The following is a 16376-nucleotide window of genomic DNA, read 5'->3' as shown; positions in this document are numbered from 1 at the left end:
CAGAATGTCACTCAATGCAGCAGTTTACAACAGTGACTGTGTAATTTATTTTATAAAGTAAGAACCCCGGATTTCCTCCTTCACTCCAAAGACCTTCAGAACTGAATGGGATTGTGAAATTGACAAGATCCGAAAACTCAGTTGATGAAAGTATATGTTGTTGCATCTGTCACACAATGTGTTTAAAAATTTGTGTTCAGCAAAAGAACTGTGAGTTGACTCTTAATAACGATAGACAATAATACTCATTTATTTGACAAAATTAACATTAGAATAATCAAGTCTACTATAAACTAACAATAAACTATCTTATGCTTTAGTTTAACTTTGAATGATCATATAACACCACACCAGAGCTTGGCCAGGCTGCAGGTGGTGATGGCATCTGATGTTCTCCCAAGGGGTCTCAGTGTTGCCTTCTCTTTGCTGGCTATTCTCGAGTTACCGCCCTGAGTGGGGTTTTGTGGAGATTCTCATCCTTCCGAGTCTTTGTGCTCTTTTGGGAGGGTCTTGAGGATCTGCCAATGGATTGGTCAGGTTTGATTACCCTGACCAATTTGACCCAACCAGGGGTTGGCACATTGATGGCTGGGTGGCCCTTAGGTGTCCAATATGGTAGGTGCTGGGTGCATACAGTCTCTTCCAAATAAAGATGCTAGGCCCCTCCATGTCTGGTGAATGACTCTATGCTCCCGATTGTCCTAAGGGTGACATTTCATTGTCCCATTCAAGTCCAACTCCAGGTGTGTATTGCAGGGTTTGTAACTGTCAAGTTTGTTTGCAAACTGTGGGCAGCTGTAGCCTGTCTGGATTCTGCAGTGTGTGGATTGACACAGTCACTTTAGTCAAGGTTGGTTTCCATTACCCAGCATGCTTTAATTTATGGCCAGTTGATTGAAGTTCATCATAAATCAGTTATTTTGGGTGGCCTATCTGGCCACAATATGCCATTAACACTCCAGTTCTATGGGGTATAGTAGATGACGTAAAGGCCTCAAAAGGTCCAGATCATAAACTCCAGGTAGTTATGGGCAACAGCTTGATGTAAGGGGAGGCTGTGATTCTATCTCCCTTTCTCAAGATTGTTCAAAGTGCCCATCGTCTAAAATCAGTCCATTATTTGTTTACTACATTGTTACAAAGCATTTATCAAAAGGGATCAATGGTTAGAACAGACACTTCAGCAACTTGTACTTACCCAACTTAAAACAAACTTCAATGTAAATCAAAATCAATGGCTCTACATCTCAAAACGGTGCATCAGAAATTAAATATTTCTGGTTGAAAAGTACAAATCGACTGACACTGATTCATTTGATACGAACTTGTGCACAACTGAGGATATGCCGTAAATTGGAATCTTATCCAAAGTTTAGAATGCCACTCACCTGCCGAGGAAGAAAGCAATGTAGAAGATTGAACTATTAAGATTTACAAATTGGAAGAGAAACATTTTGAGAGCAAAGCTATTCTCCCATTCAGATTCTGTGCGAGGATGTTCTGCAACAATAGATAATGTCTACATAAGTTATCGAATAAAAATGAAGGGATGTCAAAGAGACATAGAGATGTGCAGCACGGAAACAGACCCTTCGTTCTAACTCATGCATGCAGGCTAGCTATCCTAACTTAATCTAGTCCCATTTTCCAGCACTTGGCCCAAATTCCTCTAAACTCTTCTTATTCATATACCCATTCAGATGCCTTTTAAATGTTGTAATTGTATCAGCCTCTACCATGTCCTCTGGCAGCTCATTCCATACCCGTACCGCCCTCTGTGTGAAAATGTTGCCCCTCAGGTCCTTTTTAAATCTTTCCCTTCTCACCTTAAATCTATGCCCTCCAGTTTTGGACTCCCCTGTCCTGAGGGGAAAAAAACCTTTAGTTATTTGCCTTATCCATGCTCTTCATGATTTTATAAACCTCTATAATGTCACCCTCAGCTTCCAATGCTCCAGGGAAAATAATCCCAGCCAATTCAGCCACTTCCAATTGCTCATACCCTCCAACCCTGCAACATCCTTGGAAATCTTTTCTGAGTGCTTTCCTTTAGTCTTTTAACTCTCTGTGGTTCACCTTAACAGTGAATGAAGCCTCTTCTAAACATTTAGCCCAAATAACTTTCAAATTTTATTTTCAAATTAACATTCATGCTAAGAAATAAATTTCTTTTTAGGTCTACACATATGTTTAGTTTTAATAAAGCTGAAAGATAACTGCATTAAATTGGCTAGCCTTTTAGAACCTAGAACATTACAGCGCAGTACAGGCCCTTCGGCACTCGATGTTGCGCTGACCTGTGGAACCAATCTAAAACCCATCTATCCTACACTATTCCATTCTCATCATTATGCCTATCCAATGACCATTTAAATGGCCTTAAAGTTGGCGAGTCTACTACTGTTGCAGGCAGCGCATTCCATGCCCCAACTACTCTGAGTAAAGAAACTACCTCTAACATCTGTCTTATATCTATCTCCCCTCAGTTTAATGCTATGACCCCTCATGCTGGCCATCACCATCTGAGGAAAACGGATCTCACTGTCCACCCTATCTAATCCTCTGATTATCTTATATGTCTCAATTAAGTCACCTTTTTACCTTCTTCTCTCTAATGAAAACAGCCTCAAGGCCCTCACCCTTTCCTTGTAAGACCTTCCCTCCATACCAGGAAACACCCTAGTAAATCTATTCTGAAACCTTTCCAAAGCTTCCACATCTTTCCTGTAATGTGGTGACCAGAACTGTATGCAATACTCTAAACATGGTGGCACAGAGTTTTGTACAGCTGCAGCATGATCTCATGGTTCCAAAACTCAATTCCTCTACCAATAAAAGCTAACACACCATATGCCACCTTAACAATTCTATCAACCTGGTTGGCAACTTTCAAGGATCTATGTACCTGGCCACCGAGATCTCTCTGCTCATCTACACCACCAAGAATATACCATTTGTCCAGTACTCTGCATTCCTGTTACTCCTTCCAAAGTGAATTACTTCACTTTTCCACATTAAACTTCATTCGCCATCTCTCAGCCGAGCTCTTCAGCTTATCTATGTCTTTCTATAAATTACAACATTCTTCATCAGTATCCACAATTCCACCGACCTTAGTGTCATCCACAAATTTATTAACCCATCCTTCTATACCCTCATCCAGGTCATTTATACAAATGACAAACAACAGTGGACACAAAGCAGATCCTTGCGGTACCCCACTAGTAACTGAACTCCAGGATGAATATTTCCCATTAACCACCACCCTCTGTATTTCAGCTAGCCAATTTCTGATCCAAACTGCTAAATCATCCTTAATACCATGTCTCTGCATTTTGTGCAATAGCCTACCATGGGGAACCTTATTAAACGCCTTGCTGAAATCCATATACGCCACATCAACCACTTTACCCTCACCCACCTGTTTGGTCACCTTCTCAAAGAACTCAATAAGGTTTGTGAAGCATGACCTACCCCTTACAAAACTATGTTGACTATCCCTAATCAACTTATTCCTTTCGAGATGATTATAAGTCATTTCTCTTATAACCTTTCCAACACTTTACCCACAACTGAAGTAAGGTTCACAGGTCTATAATTTCCAGGGTTGTCTCTACTCCCCTTCTTGAACAAGGCACAACATTTGTTATCCTCTGGTCTTCTGGCATTATTCCTGTAGACAATGACGACATAAAGATCAAAGCCAAAGGCTCAGCAATTTCCTCCCTGGCTTCCCAGAGAATCCTACAATAAATCCCATCTGGCACAGGGGGCTTATCTATTTTTACACTTTCCAGAATTGCTAACAACTCCTCCTTATGAACCTCAATCCCACCTAGTCTAATAGCCTACATCTCAGTAATCTCCTTGACCACATTGTCTTTTTCTAGTGTGAATACTGATGAAAAATATTCACTGAGCACTTCCCTATCTCCTCTGACACCACACACAACTTTCCACTACTGTCCTTGATTGGCCCTAATCTTACTTTCGTCACTTTTATATTGCTGATATAGCTAGAGAAAGCCTTAGGGCTTTCTTTGATCCTATCTGCCAATGACTTCTCATGTCGCCTCCTGGCTCTTCTTAGCTCTCTCTTTAGGTCTTTCCTAGCTAACTTGTAACTCTCACACCCTGATTGAACCTTCAAGTCTCAGCCTAACATAAGCCTTCTTCTTCCTCTTGACAAGAGATTCAACTTCCTTAGTAAACCACGGCTCCCTCACTCGACCACTTCCTCCCTGCCTGACAGGTATATATACGCAGTAGCTGGTCCTTGAATAAGCTCTACATTTCTATTGTGCCCATTCCCTGCAGTTTCCTTCCTCATCCAATGCATCCTAAATCTTGCTTAATCGCAAGATTTTATTTGATGGAATGAAGGCATTTTGTCTTTCAGAAGTTAAATCATTCAAAGGATGAGTTAAGAACATAGAACTGTACAGGACAGGAACAGGCCCTTCGGCCCACTATGTCTGTGCCAACCATAATGCCATTCTAAACTAACCCCATCTGCCTGCATATGATCCGTATCCCTCTATTCTTTGTCTGTTTATGTGTGTATCTAAAAGCCTCTTAAACATTGTTATTGTACCTGTTTTTACACCTCCCCTGGCAGCGTGTTCCAGACACCTACCAATCTGCCTTGCAAATCTCCATTGAACATTTCCCCCTTCACTTTATACCTTTGTTCTCTGGAATTTGCCACTTATTCAAAAGCATTGACTTACCCCAATTTGTCAGTAGATATGCAACCTTTTCATAAACCTTGAAACAAAAATAAGTAGAAAGTCAAACATTTAACTGTACAAACCCTTAACCGAAGCATGGTGTTAGTTGTGAAAGTAAACTCCCCTCTTCAGAGAATTGTGCTGTAGCTTCTTCTGATGGATTACCCAATGTACAGGAATGAAATAGCACTCTGCCAGTGTTACACTCATCTGTAGTACTCTATTCATCAAAAGGATTAACTTAACAGTTGTGAATCTGCAGCTCAGTCCTGAGCACTGTTAAAAATCATTCCTCATGCTGAATTTAAACTACCTGAACCTTTCAGCAGACAATATCTGCACTTGTTTAGTTTCCTCCACAAGCTCTCCATCTTCATCTTGGTTGATTCTCACAGTAGAAGTTAGGCTTTTTATTTAAAACATTTTGGAAAAGCTATAAATTTGCCAAATTTTACAAGCTTCTCTTTCAGACACACCAAGAGTGAGTGGTGGGGTTGGGATGGGGGTTTGCTTGCAAAAGTGATGGGAGGATGTGTGCTGGTGCGCCCGCACTCACCACGTTTAAAGACATGATGATGATGAAGTTGATGCAGACACCAGTTCCTGCTGTGACAAACTGCCAGTGTTTCTTCACAAAATCCCACTGGAACGTAGAGAAGATCTCCATCGTCACAAGGCGATACACCACCACCCCAAAGACTGCAGCCAGGACAAGCAGAATCTACGGCCAATGGAAGAAAAGAAAAGGAACACTGCTGAGTCATACTGGGAAACGTTGTGATGGGAAAGGGCAGCAGACACACATTTCAGACTTGGGTCAGCTCTAGCGTGGATGCTGTTTCCAACATGAGGCACTATGCTGGGTCACCATCTGACTGCTTCATTGAAGTAAAATGATCTATTGAGCTATTCTGAAGAAGAGCAGTGCAATCGTTTCTGGTATCCTGGTTAACATTTATCCTTCAGTCAACATCAAATATAAAAAGGAAGCAATGGCGTAATGGTATTATTGCTGGACTATAAACCCTGAGACCCAGACAATGTTCTGGGTCCATATCCCACCGTGGCAGATGGTGGAATTTGAATTCAATAAAATGAACCTGGAATTAAAGGTCTAATGACAACTATGAAAACATTGTCAATTGTCAGAAAATCCACTAATGTTTTCTGGGGAAGGAAATCTGTCAGCCTTACCTGGTCTGGCTTACATGTGACTACAGACCCACAGCAATTAGGTTGACACTTAACTGCCCTCTGGGCAATTAGGGATGGGCACTAAATGCTGGCCCAGCCAGTGATGCTCACATCCTGCGAGTGAATGAGAAAAAGCAAGGAGATTATGTGGGATTCTCTGATTCTCTGGTCAATATCACTCTGCTGTTGGGGTCAGTTTGATGTGTGTAAATTGGCTGCTGTATTTGCTCCATTGTATCAGAGACTCAACTTCAGAATCCCCTCATTAGTTGCAAAGTGCTTAAGGACAGCCAGTGCTCAAGCATGGTACCATATGAATACAAGTCATGGAGCACAGTAACTGTCCCTTTGGACCACCCATGTCCAGAATTAGAATTTTTAGAATTTGAATCTCGACAGTGTGGAAACAGGCCCTTTGACCCAACAAATCCACACCACCAATCCTCTGAAGAGTAACCCAACCAGACCCATTCCCTTACCCTATATTTACCCCTGACTAATGCACCCAACCTACACATTCCTGAACACTATGGGCAATTTAGCATGGGCAATTCATCTAACCTGCACACTTTTGGATTGTGGGAGGAAACCGGAGCACCCAGAGGAAACCCACACAGAACAGGGAGAGTGTGTATTTACAGATAGTCGCCCAAGGCTGGAATCGAACCCGGGTCTCTGGTACTGTGAGGCAGCAGTGCCACCCATTATGTTGGTCTATGCTGACCAACAAACATCAAACTACACTAATCCCAATTACCTGCATTTGGTCCATAGCCTACTATGCCCTAGAATCTTAAGTGTTCATCCAGATGCTTCTTAAATATTGCCTCTACCTTCCTCTCAGGCATCTCGTTACATATTTCCACCACTCAAATGGGAATTTCGAATAGTGGGAATGGAGGCTAGGACAGTTGAATGTTTTTCCTGCAGAATGTGGGAGGTAAGGGTCACCACTAGTGTCCCTGCTGACTACATCTACGGGAAGTGCACCCAACTCCAGCTCCTCGAAAACCGCATCAGGGAACTGGAGTTGGAGCTGGATGAACTTCGGATCATTCAGGAGGTGGAGGGAGTTATTGAGAGCAGTTACAGGGAGGTGGTCACTCCTAAGATACAAGAAAAAGGCATTTGGGTTACAGTCAGGGGATGGAAAGGGACCCACAAGCAGTGCAGGGATCCCCTGTGGCCATTCCCCTCAACAATAAGTATACCGTTTTGGATAGTATTGGGGGGGGGGGACTTACCAGGGGAAAGCAGTGGGGCACAGCGCTCTGGCACAGAGTCTGTCCCTGCTGCTCAGAAAGGAAGGGGGAAGAGGAGCAGAGCAGTAGTCATTGGGGATTCCATAGTTAGGGGGACAGATAGGAGGTTCTGTGGGGGCGAGAGAGACTCACGGTTGGTGTGTTGTCGCCCTGGTGCCAGGGTTCATGATGTCTTTGATCGTGTTTTTGGGATCCTTAAGGGGGAGGGGGAGCAGCCCCAAGTCATGGTCCACGTAGGCACCAACGACATAGGTAGGAAGAGAGATGGGGATTTAAGGCAGAAATTCAGGGAGTTAGAATGGCAGCTTAGAGCTAGGACGAACAGAGTTGTCTCTGGTTTGTTGCCCGTGCCACATGCCAGTGAGGCAAGGCTTACGGAGAGAGAGGAGTTGAACACGTGGCTACAGGGATGGTGCAGGAGGGAGGGTTTTGGATTCTTGGATAATTGGGGCTCTTTCTGGGGTAGGTGGGACCTCTACAAGCAGGATGGTCTTCATCTGAACCAGAGGGGCACCAATATCCTGGGAAGGGAAATTCGCTAAGGCTATTGGGGTGGGTTTAAACTAATCCAGCAGGGGGATGAGTATAGGAAAGGTTGAGAGTAGGGAGGTCCAAAATCAAGTTTCAGGGATGCAAGATGGCACTGGCAAGCAAGAAGTTGGTTTGAAGTGTGTCTACTTCAAAGTCAGGAGCATCCGGAATAAGGTGGGTGAACTTGCAGCATGGGTTGGTACCTGGGACTTCGATGTTGTGGCCATTTCAGAGACATGGATAGAGCAGGGACAGGAATGGTTGTTGCAGGTTCCAGGATTTAGATGTTTCAGTAAGAACAGAGAAGATGTTAAAAGAGGGGGAGGTGTGGCATTGTTGGTCCAGGATAGTATTATAGTTGCAGAAAGGATGTTTGGGGACTCGTCAACTGAGGTAGTATGAGCTGAGGTTAGAAACAGGAAAGGAGGGGTCACCCTGTTGGGGGTTTTCTATAGGCCTCGAATAGTTCCAGAGATGTAAAGAAAAGGATATCAAAGATGATTCTCAATAGGAGTGAGAGAGACAGGGTAGTTGTCATGGGGGACTTCAACTTTCCAAATATTGATTGGGAACACTATAGTACGAGTACGATAGATGGGTCAGTTTTTGTCCAGTGTGTGCAGGAAGGCTTCCTGACACAGTATGTAGACAGGTCAACATAGGGCGAAGCCACATTAGATTTGGTACTGGATAATGAGCCCAGCCAGGTGTTAGACTTGGAAGTAGGTGAGCACTTTGGTGATAGCGATCACAATTCTGTTATTTTTAATTTAGTGATAGAAAGGGATAGGTGTATACCACTGGGCAAGAGTCACAGCTGGGGGAAAGGCAATTACGATGCGATTAGGCAAGATTTAGGAAGCATAGGATGGGGAAGGAAACTGCAGGGGATGGGCACATTAGAAATGTGGAGCTTATTCAAGGAAAAGCTCCTGTGTGTCCTAGATAAGTATGTACCTGTCAGGCAGGGAGGAAGCTGTAGAGTGCGGGAGCCGTGGTTTACAAAGGAAGTGGAATCTCTGGTCAAGAGGAAGAAGAAGGCTTATGTTAGGATGAGATGTGAAGGCTCAGTTAGGGCGCTTGAGGGTTACAAGGTAGCCAGGAAAGACCTAAAGAGAGAGGTCAGAAGAGCCAGGAGGAGACATGAGAAGTTGTGGCGGATAGGATCAGGGTAAACCTTAAGGCTTTCTATAGGTATTTAAGGAATAAAAGAATGATGAGAGTAAAATTCGGGCCAATCAAGGATAGTAGTGGGAAATTGTGTGTGGAGTCAGAGGAGATAGGGGAAGCACTTAATGAATATTTTTCGACAGCATTCACCTTAGAAAACGACAATGTTGTTGAGGAGAATACTGAGATACAGGCTACTAGACTAGGTGGGATTGAGGTTCACAAGGAGGAGGTATTAGAAATCCTGCAGAGTGTGAAACTAGATAAGTCCCCTGGGCTGGATGGGATTTATCCTAGGATCCTCTGGGAAACCAGGGAGGAGATTGCCGAGCCTTTGGCATTGATCTTTAAATCATCATTGTCTACAGGAATAGTGCCAGAAAACTGAAGGATAGCAAATGTCGTTCCCTGTTCAAGAAGGGGAGTAGAGACAACCCTGGTAATTATAGACCAGTGAGCCTTACTTCAGTTGTTGGTATAGTGTTGGAAAAGGTTATATGAGAAAGGATTTATAATCATCTAGAAAAGAATAATTTGATTAGGGATAGTCAGCACGGTTTTGTGAAGGGTAGGTCGTGCCTCACAAACCTTATTGAGTTCTTTGAGAAGGTGACCAACCAGGTAGATGAGAGTAAACCGGTTGATGTGGTGTATATAGATTTCAGCAAAGCGTTCAATAAGGTTCCCCACAGTAGGCTATTGTACAAAATGCGGAAGAATGGGATTGTGGGAGATATAGCAGTTTGGATCAGTAACTGGCTTGCTGAAAGAAGACAGAGGGTGGTGGTTGATGGGAAATGTTCATCCTGGAGTCCAGTTACTAGTGGTGTACCGCAAGGGTTGGTGTTGGGTCCACTGCTGTTCGTCATTTTTATAAACGACCTGGATGAGGGCTTAGAAGGGTGGGTTAGTAAATTTGCAGATGACACTAAGGTCAGAGGAGTTGTGGATAGTGATGAAGGATGTTGTAGGTTACAGAGAGATATAGATCAGCTGCAGAGCTGGGCTGAGAGGTGGCAAATGGAGTTTAATGCAGACAAGTGGGAGGTGATTCACTTTGGTCGGAGTAAACGGAATGCAAAGTACTGGGCTAATGGTAAGATTCTTGGTAGTGTAGATAAGCAGAGAGATCGCGGTGTCATGGTACACAGATCCTTGAAAGTTGCCACCCAGGTTGACAGGGTTGTTAAGAAGGCATACAGTGTTTTAGCTTTTATTAATAGAGGGATCGAGTTCCAGAACCATGAGGTTATGCTACAGCTGTACAAAACTCTGGTGCGGCTGCACTTGGAGTATTGTGTACAGTTCTGGTCACCACACTATAAGAAGGATGTGGAAGCTTTGGAAAGGGTGCAGAGGAGATTTACTAGGATGTTGCCTGGTATGGAGAGAAGGTCTTACGAGGAAAGGCTGAGGGACTTGTGGCTGTTTTCATTAGAGAGAAGAAGGTTGAGAGGTGACTTAATAGAGACATATAAGATAATCAGAGGGTTAGATAGGGTGGACAGGGAGATCCTTTTACCAAGTATGGTGACAGCGAGCACGATGAGCATAGCTTTAAATTGAGGGGTGATAGATATAGGACAGATGTCAGAGGTAGTTTCTTTACTCAGAGAGTAGTAAGGGTATGGAATGCTTTGCCTGCAACGGTAGTAGATTTGCCAACTTTAAGTACATTTAAGTCGTTATTGGACAAGCATATGGACATACATGGAATAGTGTAGGTTAGATGGGCTTCAGGTTGGTATGGCAGGTCAGCGCAACATTGAGGGCCGAAGGGCCTGTACTGCGCTATAATGCTCTATGTTCTAATCCACTTAATCCTCACCTTAAACTTGTGCCTTCTGGTTTTCGACATGCCTGCCATGGGGAAAAGATTCTCACAATCTACCCTGTTTACGAATATCAAATTTGCATACCTCAGTCAGATCCCAACCCCCAGCCTCCTCTGCTTCAAGGAAAACAAACCCAGCCTATCCACTTGCTCCACATATTTGAGGTCATCATCCCAGGCAACATCCTGGTGAATTTCCTCTGCACATCCTCCAGTGCAATTATGCCCTTCTGATAGTGTGGCAACCAGAACTGTACACAGTATTCCATCCGTGGCCTAGCCAATATTTTATAAAGATGTAAAAAGACTTCCTTGCTCCCATATTCTATGCCCTGGCTAATGAAGCTATGCATACACTGCATATGCCTTCTTCCCTACCCTGCCTACCTGTGCTGAAACTTTCAGGGACTTATGGACCTATATACCAAGGTCCCTTTGTTGCTCAGTATGTACTGAGGAACCTACCTTTTGCTGTATGTATCCTTTCTTTATTAGACCTTCCAAAATGCAATACCTCACATTTATCAGGATTAAATTCTATGTGCTATTGGTCTGCCCAATTTGCCAGCTGATCAACTTCAAACTATAGTTTGAGATTAGCCTTCTCACAATCATAAACAGCACCAATTTTCATGTCATCTGTAAACTGACTTTCGACATTCACATCCAACTTGTCAACGTAGATAATAAATAGCATGGGTCCCATCACCAATTCCTATGGTACACCGCTGGTCACAAGAGTCTGATCACAAAAAACAAATCCTCTACCTTTACCCTTTGCTCCTATTTGCAAGACAATTTTGGATCCAGTTTGTCAAATTCATTTGGATCCCATAGGCTATCATGATTTTTGACCAGTCTTCCATGGAGCACCTTGTCAAAGGCCTTAGTGAAGTCCATGTAAACCACATCAACTGCACTATCCTCACCAATGTATTTAGTCAGCTCTTTGAAAATTTCAGTGAAATGAGACAGGATCTCTCTCTTTTTAACAAATCCATGTTGATTCCCTGATCAGTCTCTTCCTTTCCAAGTGTTGATTTATCCTATCCCTTGGAAATGTTTCCAATAATTTCTCTATTTCTGGCACTTCATCTGTGGCTAGTGCTGGATTAAATATCTCTGCCAAAGCCCCAGCAATCTCCTCCCTTGCCTCCCACGGTAGTCTAGGATAACATTCATCAGGTTCTGGGGTTTTGTGCATCTTTATGCCTATCTAAAACCTTATTAATCTGAACATATTCTGGAACCTCAACATCCCAACTGAAATCTCTAGCAACAATGGCTTTTTCCTTTGTGAATACAGTCAGGAAATATTCATTTAAGATCTCACCCATGTCCACTGGCTCCAAGCACAGGTTGCCCCAGTGGTCTCTCACAGACCCCACTCTTTCCATGGGGGGTAATCCTCCTATGCTTATAATAATTACGAAGCACCTAAATCCTATCTGCCAAATACATTTTGTGGTCCTTCTTTGCCATCCTACCTGCTTTGAAGTGGTCTCTACACATTTTATACTTCTTAAAGGCCACTCCTGTCTTTAATGCACCATGCCTAACATATGCTCCCTTTTTTTTCTTTATCAAACTCTCAACACCTCTTGACATCCAGCGTTCCGTTCCCTGACCCTTCAGTCTTAGAGGCTGGTTTCTGGTTTCTCTTTACAAGAGCTCAAAATGAAATCACGACCATAGAACTGTCTCCCACTGTGCAACAATGGGTTTTCTTAACACCATGCAAAGGTCGGTTTGACTTGGGAGTTGGTTTGACATCTTTTATTGTGCACTATGTAACCACTGCATTATTACACTCAGGATGAATCATGAACAACTTGTGGCAAAACACTCTAAATCTACTGAACCATAACCTAAGATTGACTACAGGGAAATAATATTGTAGATAAATGTCAACTTACATTAGATTTCTGCAGGATACCCTGAGTGAATCAAGTTTCGTCTTCATTGATCTGTGTGAGTGGGCTGTAGGAGCTGTTTTGCCCTGACCTCAATTTGCCTGCCTCAAAGTGACAGTAAACTGAAACGTGACAGGACTTACAACAAATATTTTCCTCCACATTTCAGCCGGATTTTCTTTTTATTAAAATCAATACATAGTAAGGTAATTATTTTCTGGGATATTTCTGCACAGTTGGAATTACTGGACTCCGACTGGTTAAGCCACTCAGCACAAACTCACACAGACAGAGGAATTAAAACCGAATGACCTTTTATAGAAACCAACAGTTCAGCACCCCCATTGGTACCAATCTGACACTTACTGCTGACTGAAATGATTTATAAGTGCCGGTGTTGGACTGGGGTGGACAAAGTTAAAAATCACACAACACCAGGTTATAGTCCAACAGGTTTAATTGGAAGCGCTAGCTTTTGGAGCACTGCTCCTTCATCAGATGGTTCATCAGCAACCACCTGATGAAGGAACAGCACTCTGAAAGCTAGTGCTTCCAATTAAGGCAAAAGTGAGGATTGCAGATGCTGGAAATCAGAGTCTAGATTAGAGTGGTTCTGGAAAAGCAGAGCAGGTCAGCAGCATCCGAGGAGCAGGAAAAGCCCTTGCTCATCGATTTTCCTACTCCTCAGATGCTGCCTGACCTACAGTGCTTCCAAATAAATCTATTGGACTATAACCTGGTGTTGTGTAATTCTTATCTTCAGGTTTGGAAAGCACACTGCACTAACACTTGTGGAAAGAAGGTGTTAAACTTGACAGGCTGACTGAAAGCTTCTCCATCTCAGCTCCAATGAAAAGTCATTAAGGGACAACATAAATTTAGTTTCTCCCACTGCAGGTGTGACCTGGACCCATGGAATATTTCCACAATTCTCTGACTACATTTCAGATTTTCAGCATCTACATTTGACATGTGGTCACTTATGTTCTGACCCTTGGCTGACCACGCAAACTGTGCGGCTTTGAAATGACAAGGAACAAGTGGCTTCAGGTCCCAGATCAGAGGCACATTTACATTGCCCAAACTGGTCCTACCCTTTAATAAATATAGAACCAAAGGAGCCTGGATGATCTGGACCTGCTGAGATTTTCCAGCATTTTCTCTTTTGGTTTCAGATTCCAGCATACGCAGTGAATTGCTTTTATTTTGGTCTAAAACTTCGTTTGCATTGCTGCAGCTTCATCCATCCAAGTAAGTGGGGAATATTCTGCCAAACCCTTGACTTGCGGCTTGTAGATGGTGAACTAGTTTTGGAGAGTCTGGAGGTAAGTTACTCAGGGCAGGTTCGCGAGCCTCTGATCTGTTTGTGTGACCAGGCCAGTTCAGTTTCTGGTCAATGGTAATTCCCAGAATATTGATTGTGGGGCATTCAGGCAAGGGACCAGATAGTCAAATAGTCAAGCACAATGGGAAAGAAAGAAACTATCCAATTACAACTATGTCAGTCATAAAAACAAGATCACACCATGGTTCTGAGGAAATTGATCCCAGCCTGAAAAACTACGCCATGTTCTTTGTGACCTGCAACACATTATCAATGAGGATGAGCACCTCACCAAGACTATCCCCACACCTCCACTACTTGCCTTTAAACAGCCACCAAACCTCAAACAGATCATCGTTTGTAGCAAGCTGCCCGGCTCTCAAGACAACTCCATACAACCCTGTCACGGTAGGCGCTGCAAGTCGTATCTGAGTGTGGACATAGATACCACCATTACGCATGGGGACACCTCCCACCTTGTACATGGCAGGTACTCATGTGACTCAGCCAATGTTGTCTATCTTATACGTTGCAGGCAAGGATGCCCGGAGGCATGGTACATTGGGGAAACCGAGCAAAGGCTACGACAACGGATGAATGGGCACCGCACAACAATCAACAGACAGGAGGGTTCCCTCCTAGTTGGAGAACACTTCAGTGGTCCAGGACATTCAACCTCGGACCTTCGGGTGACCATCCTCCAATGCGGACTTTGGGACAGGCTGCAGTAAAAAGTGGCCGAGCAGAGGCTGATAGCTAAGTTTGATACCCATAGGGAGGGCCTCAACTGGGACCTTGGATTCATGTCACATTACAGGTGACCACCATTGCACTATACACACACACAGATACTCCTACACACATACACACACACACACACACTCCTATACACACATAAACACAGACACACATTTACACAGACACGCACACACAACCTTACAGACACACATACTCCCATACTCACGCATGCACCCCCTCACAGACCTAAGACACTCTGTACTCACTACACACACACACACATTCTCACACTCACAACCCCCAACCCAGACACACATACAGACAGACAAAGACCCACATGCACACATATATTTTGTGGGATGAATTTGTACTTGCAGGGTTACATTGTACTTTGCTCAAAAACTGCATGCATTCATGTAAAACTCCATTTTCTCACTTTTTAGATTAGAATCAACCTAAACATCATGGCATAGACAGAGAACACAGGAGGCTAACACCTTCAACATATTGTCTAGCTATCACCATTGTTAATTGCTAACCTGAGAATGCAACTTATAAAAAACAGGTTTTGTGATTTATACATGAAAGAAGTGAAACTATCATGGTATTCAAACAGATGAAAGACTTAACAGACAATCAATTTTTCAATGTACAATTTCAGTTACATCACACTGTAAATTTTTGCTATAAATTCTGTGTGTTAGGATTGAGCCCTCCACTATCACCTAATGAAGGAGCGACGCTCTGAAAGCTAGTGTACTTCCAATTAAACCTGTTGAACTATAACCTGGTGTTGTGTGATATTTAACCTTCAGAGAAATGCAAAGCTAATGGGAGGACATTACAGAGGCAACATGAACGAATGTGGTACAATGCTGGGTTCGTGGGTAAATAAAAACAAAATGCTAAGAAATGCAGGGGTTCTGAAATAAAGAGACTGGATCTATTGAGCAAGTCTGGCAGCAGCTACAGAGTCATAGAGTCAGAGACATGTACAGCATGGAAACGGACCCTTCGGCACAACCCGTCCACGCCGACCAGATATCCCAACCCAATCTAGTCCCACCAGCCAGCACCCAGCCCATATCCCTCCAAACCCTTCCTATTCATATACCCATCCAAATGCCACTTAAATGTCGCAATTGTACCAGCCTCCACCACATCCTCTGGCAGCTCATTCCATACACCCTCTGCGTGAAAATGTTGCCCCTTCGGGCTCTTTTATATCTTTCCCCCTCACCCTAAGCCTATGCCCTCTAGTTCTGGAATTTGCCTATTTATCCTATCCATGCTCCTCATAATTTTGTAAACCTTTATAAGGTCACCCCTCAGCCTCCGACGCTCCAGGGAAAACAGTCCCAGCGTGTTCAACCTCTCCCTATAGCCCAGATCCTCCAACCCTGGCAACATTCTTGTAAATCTTTTCTGAACCCTTTCAACTTTCACAACATCTTTCCGATAGGAAGGAGACCAAAACTGCACACAATATTCCAACAGTGGTCTAACCAATGTCTTGTACAGCCATAACATGACTTCCCAACTCCTGTATTCAATACTCTGACCAATAAAGGAAAGCATACCAAACACCTTCTTCACTATCCTATCTACCTGCGACTCCACTTTCAAGGAGCTATGAACCTGCGCTGCAAGGTCTCTTTGTTCAACAACACTCCCTAGGAC

At 43.4% G+C, this 16376-nt stretch overlaps 1 protein-coding gene across 1 annotated transcript in view; it reads right to left on the bottom strand.

The window, feature by feature from the left end:
* Nucleotides 1-16376, bottom strand: part of ano3 (anoctamin 3) — a 571317-nt gene that overhangs the window by 63316 nt on the left and 491625 nt on the right. Inside the window, exons 18-20 of the mRNA XM_087996305.1 lie at nt 5287-5451; nt 4731-4767; nt 1389-1500 (exon numbers count right to left, since the gene is read on the bottom strand). Of these exons, the coding sequence (XP_087852431.1) occupies nt 1389-1500; nt 4731-4767; nt 5287-5451 (314 nt within the window). The remainder of the gene's footprint in view (nt 1-1388; nt 1501-4730; nt 4768-5286; nt 5452-16376) is intronic.

This window comes from Chiloscyllium plagiosum, unplaced genomic scaffold (genome assembly GCF_037043375.1).
Source record: "Chiloscyllium plagiosum isolate Xiang-an unplaced genomic scaffold, Cpla_swu_hap1 HiC_scaffold_18, whole genome shotgun sequence".
NCBI lineage: Eukaryota > Metazoa > Chordata > Chondrichthyes > Orectolobiformes > Hemiscylliidae > Chiloscyllium > Chiloscyllium plagiosum.
The sequence above is the reverse complement of the archived record's forward strand: the minus strand, read 5'-3'. Positions and strand labels throughout refer to the sequence as shown.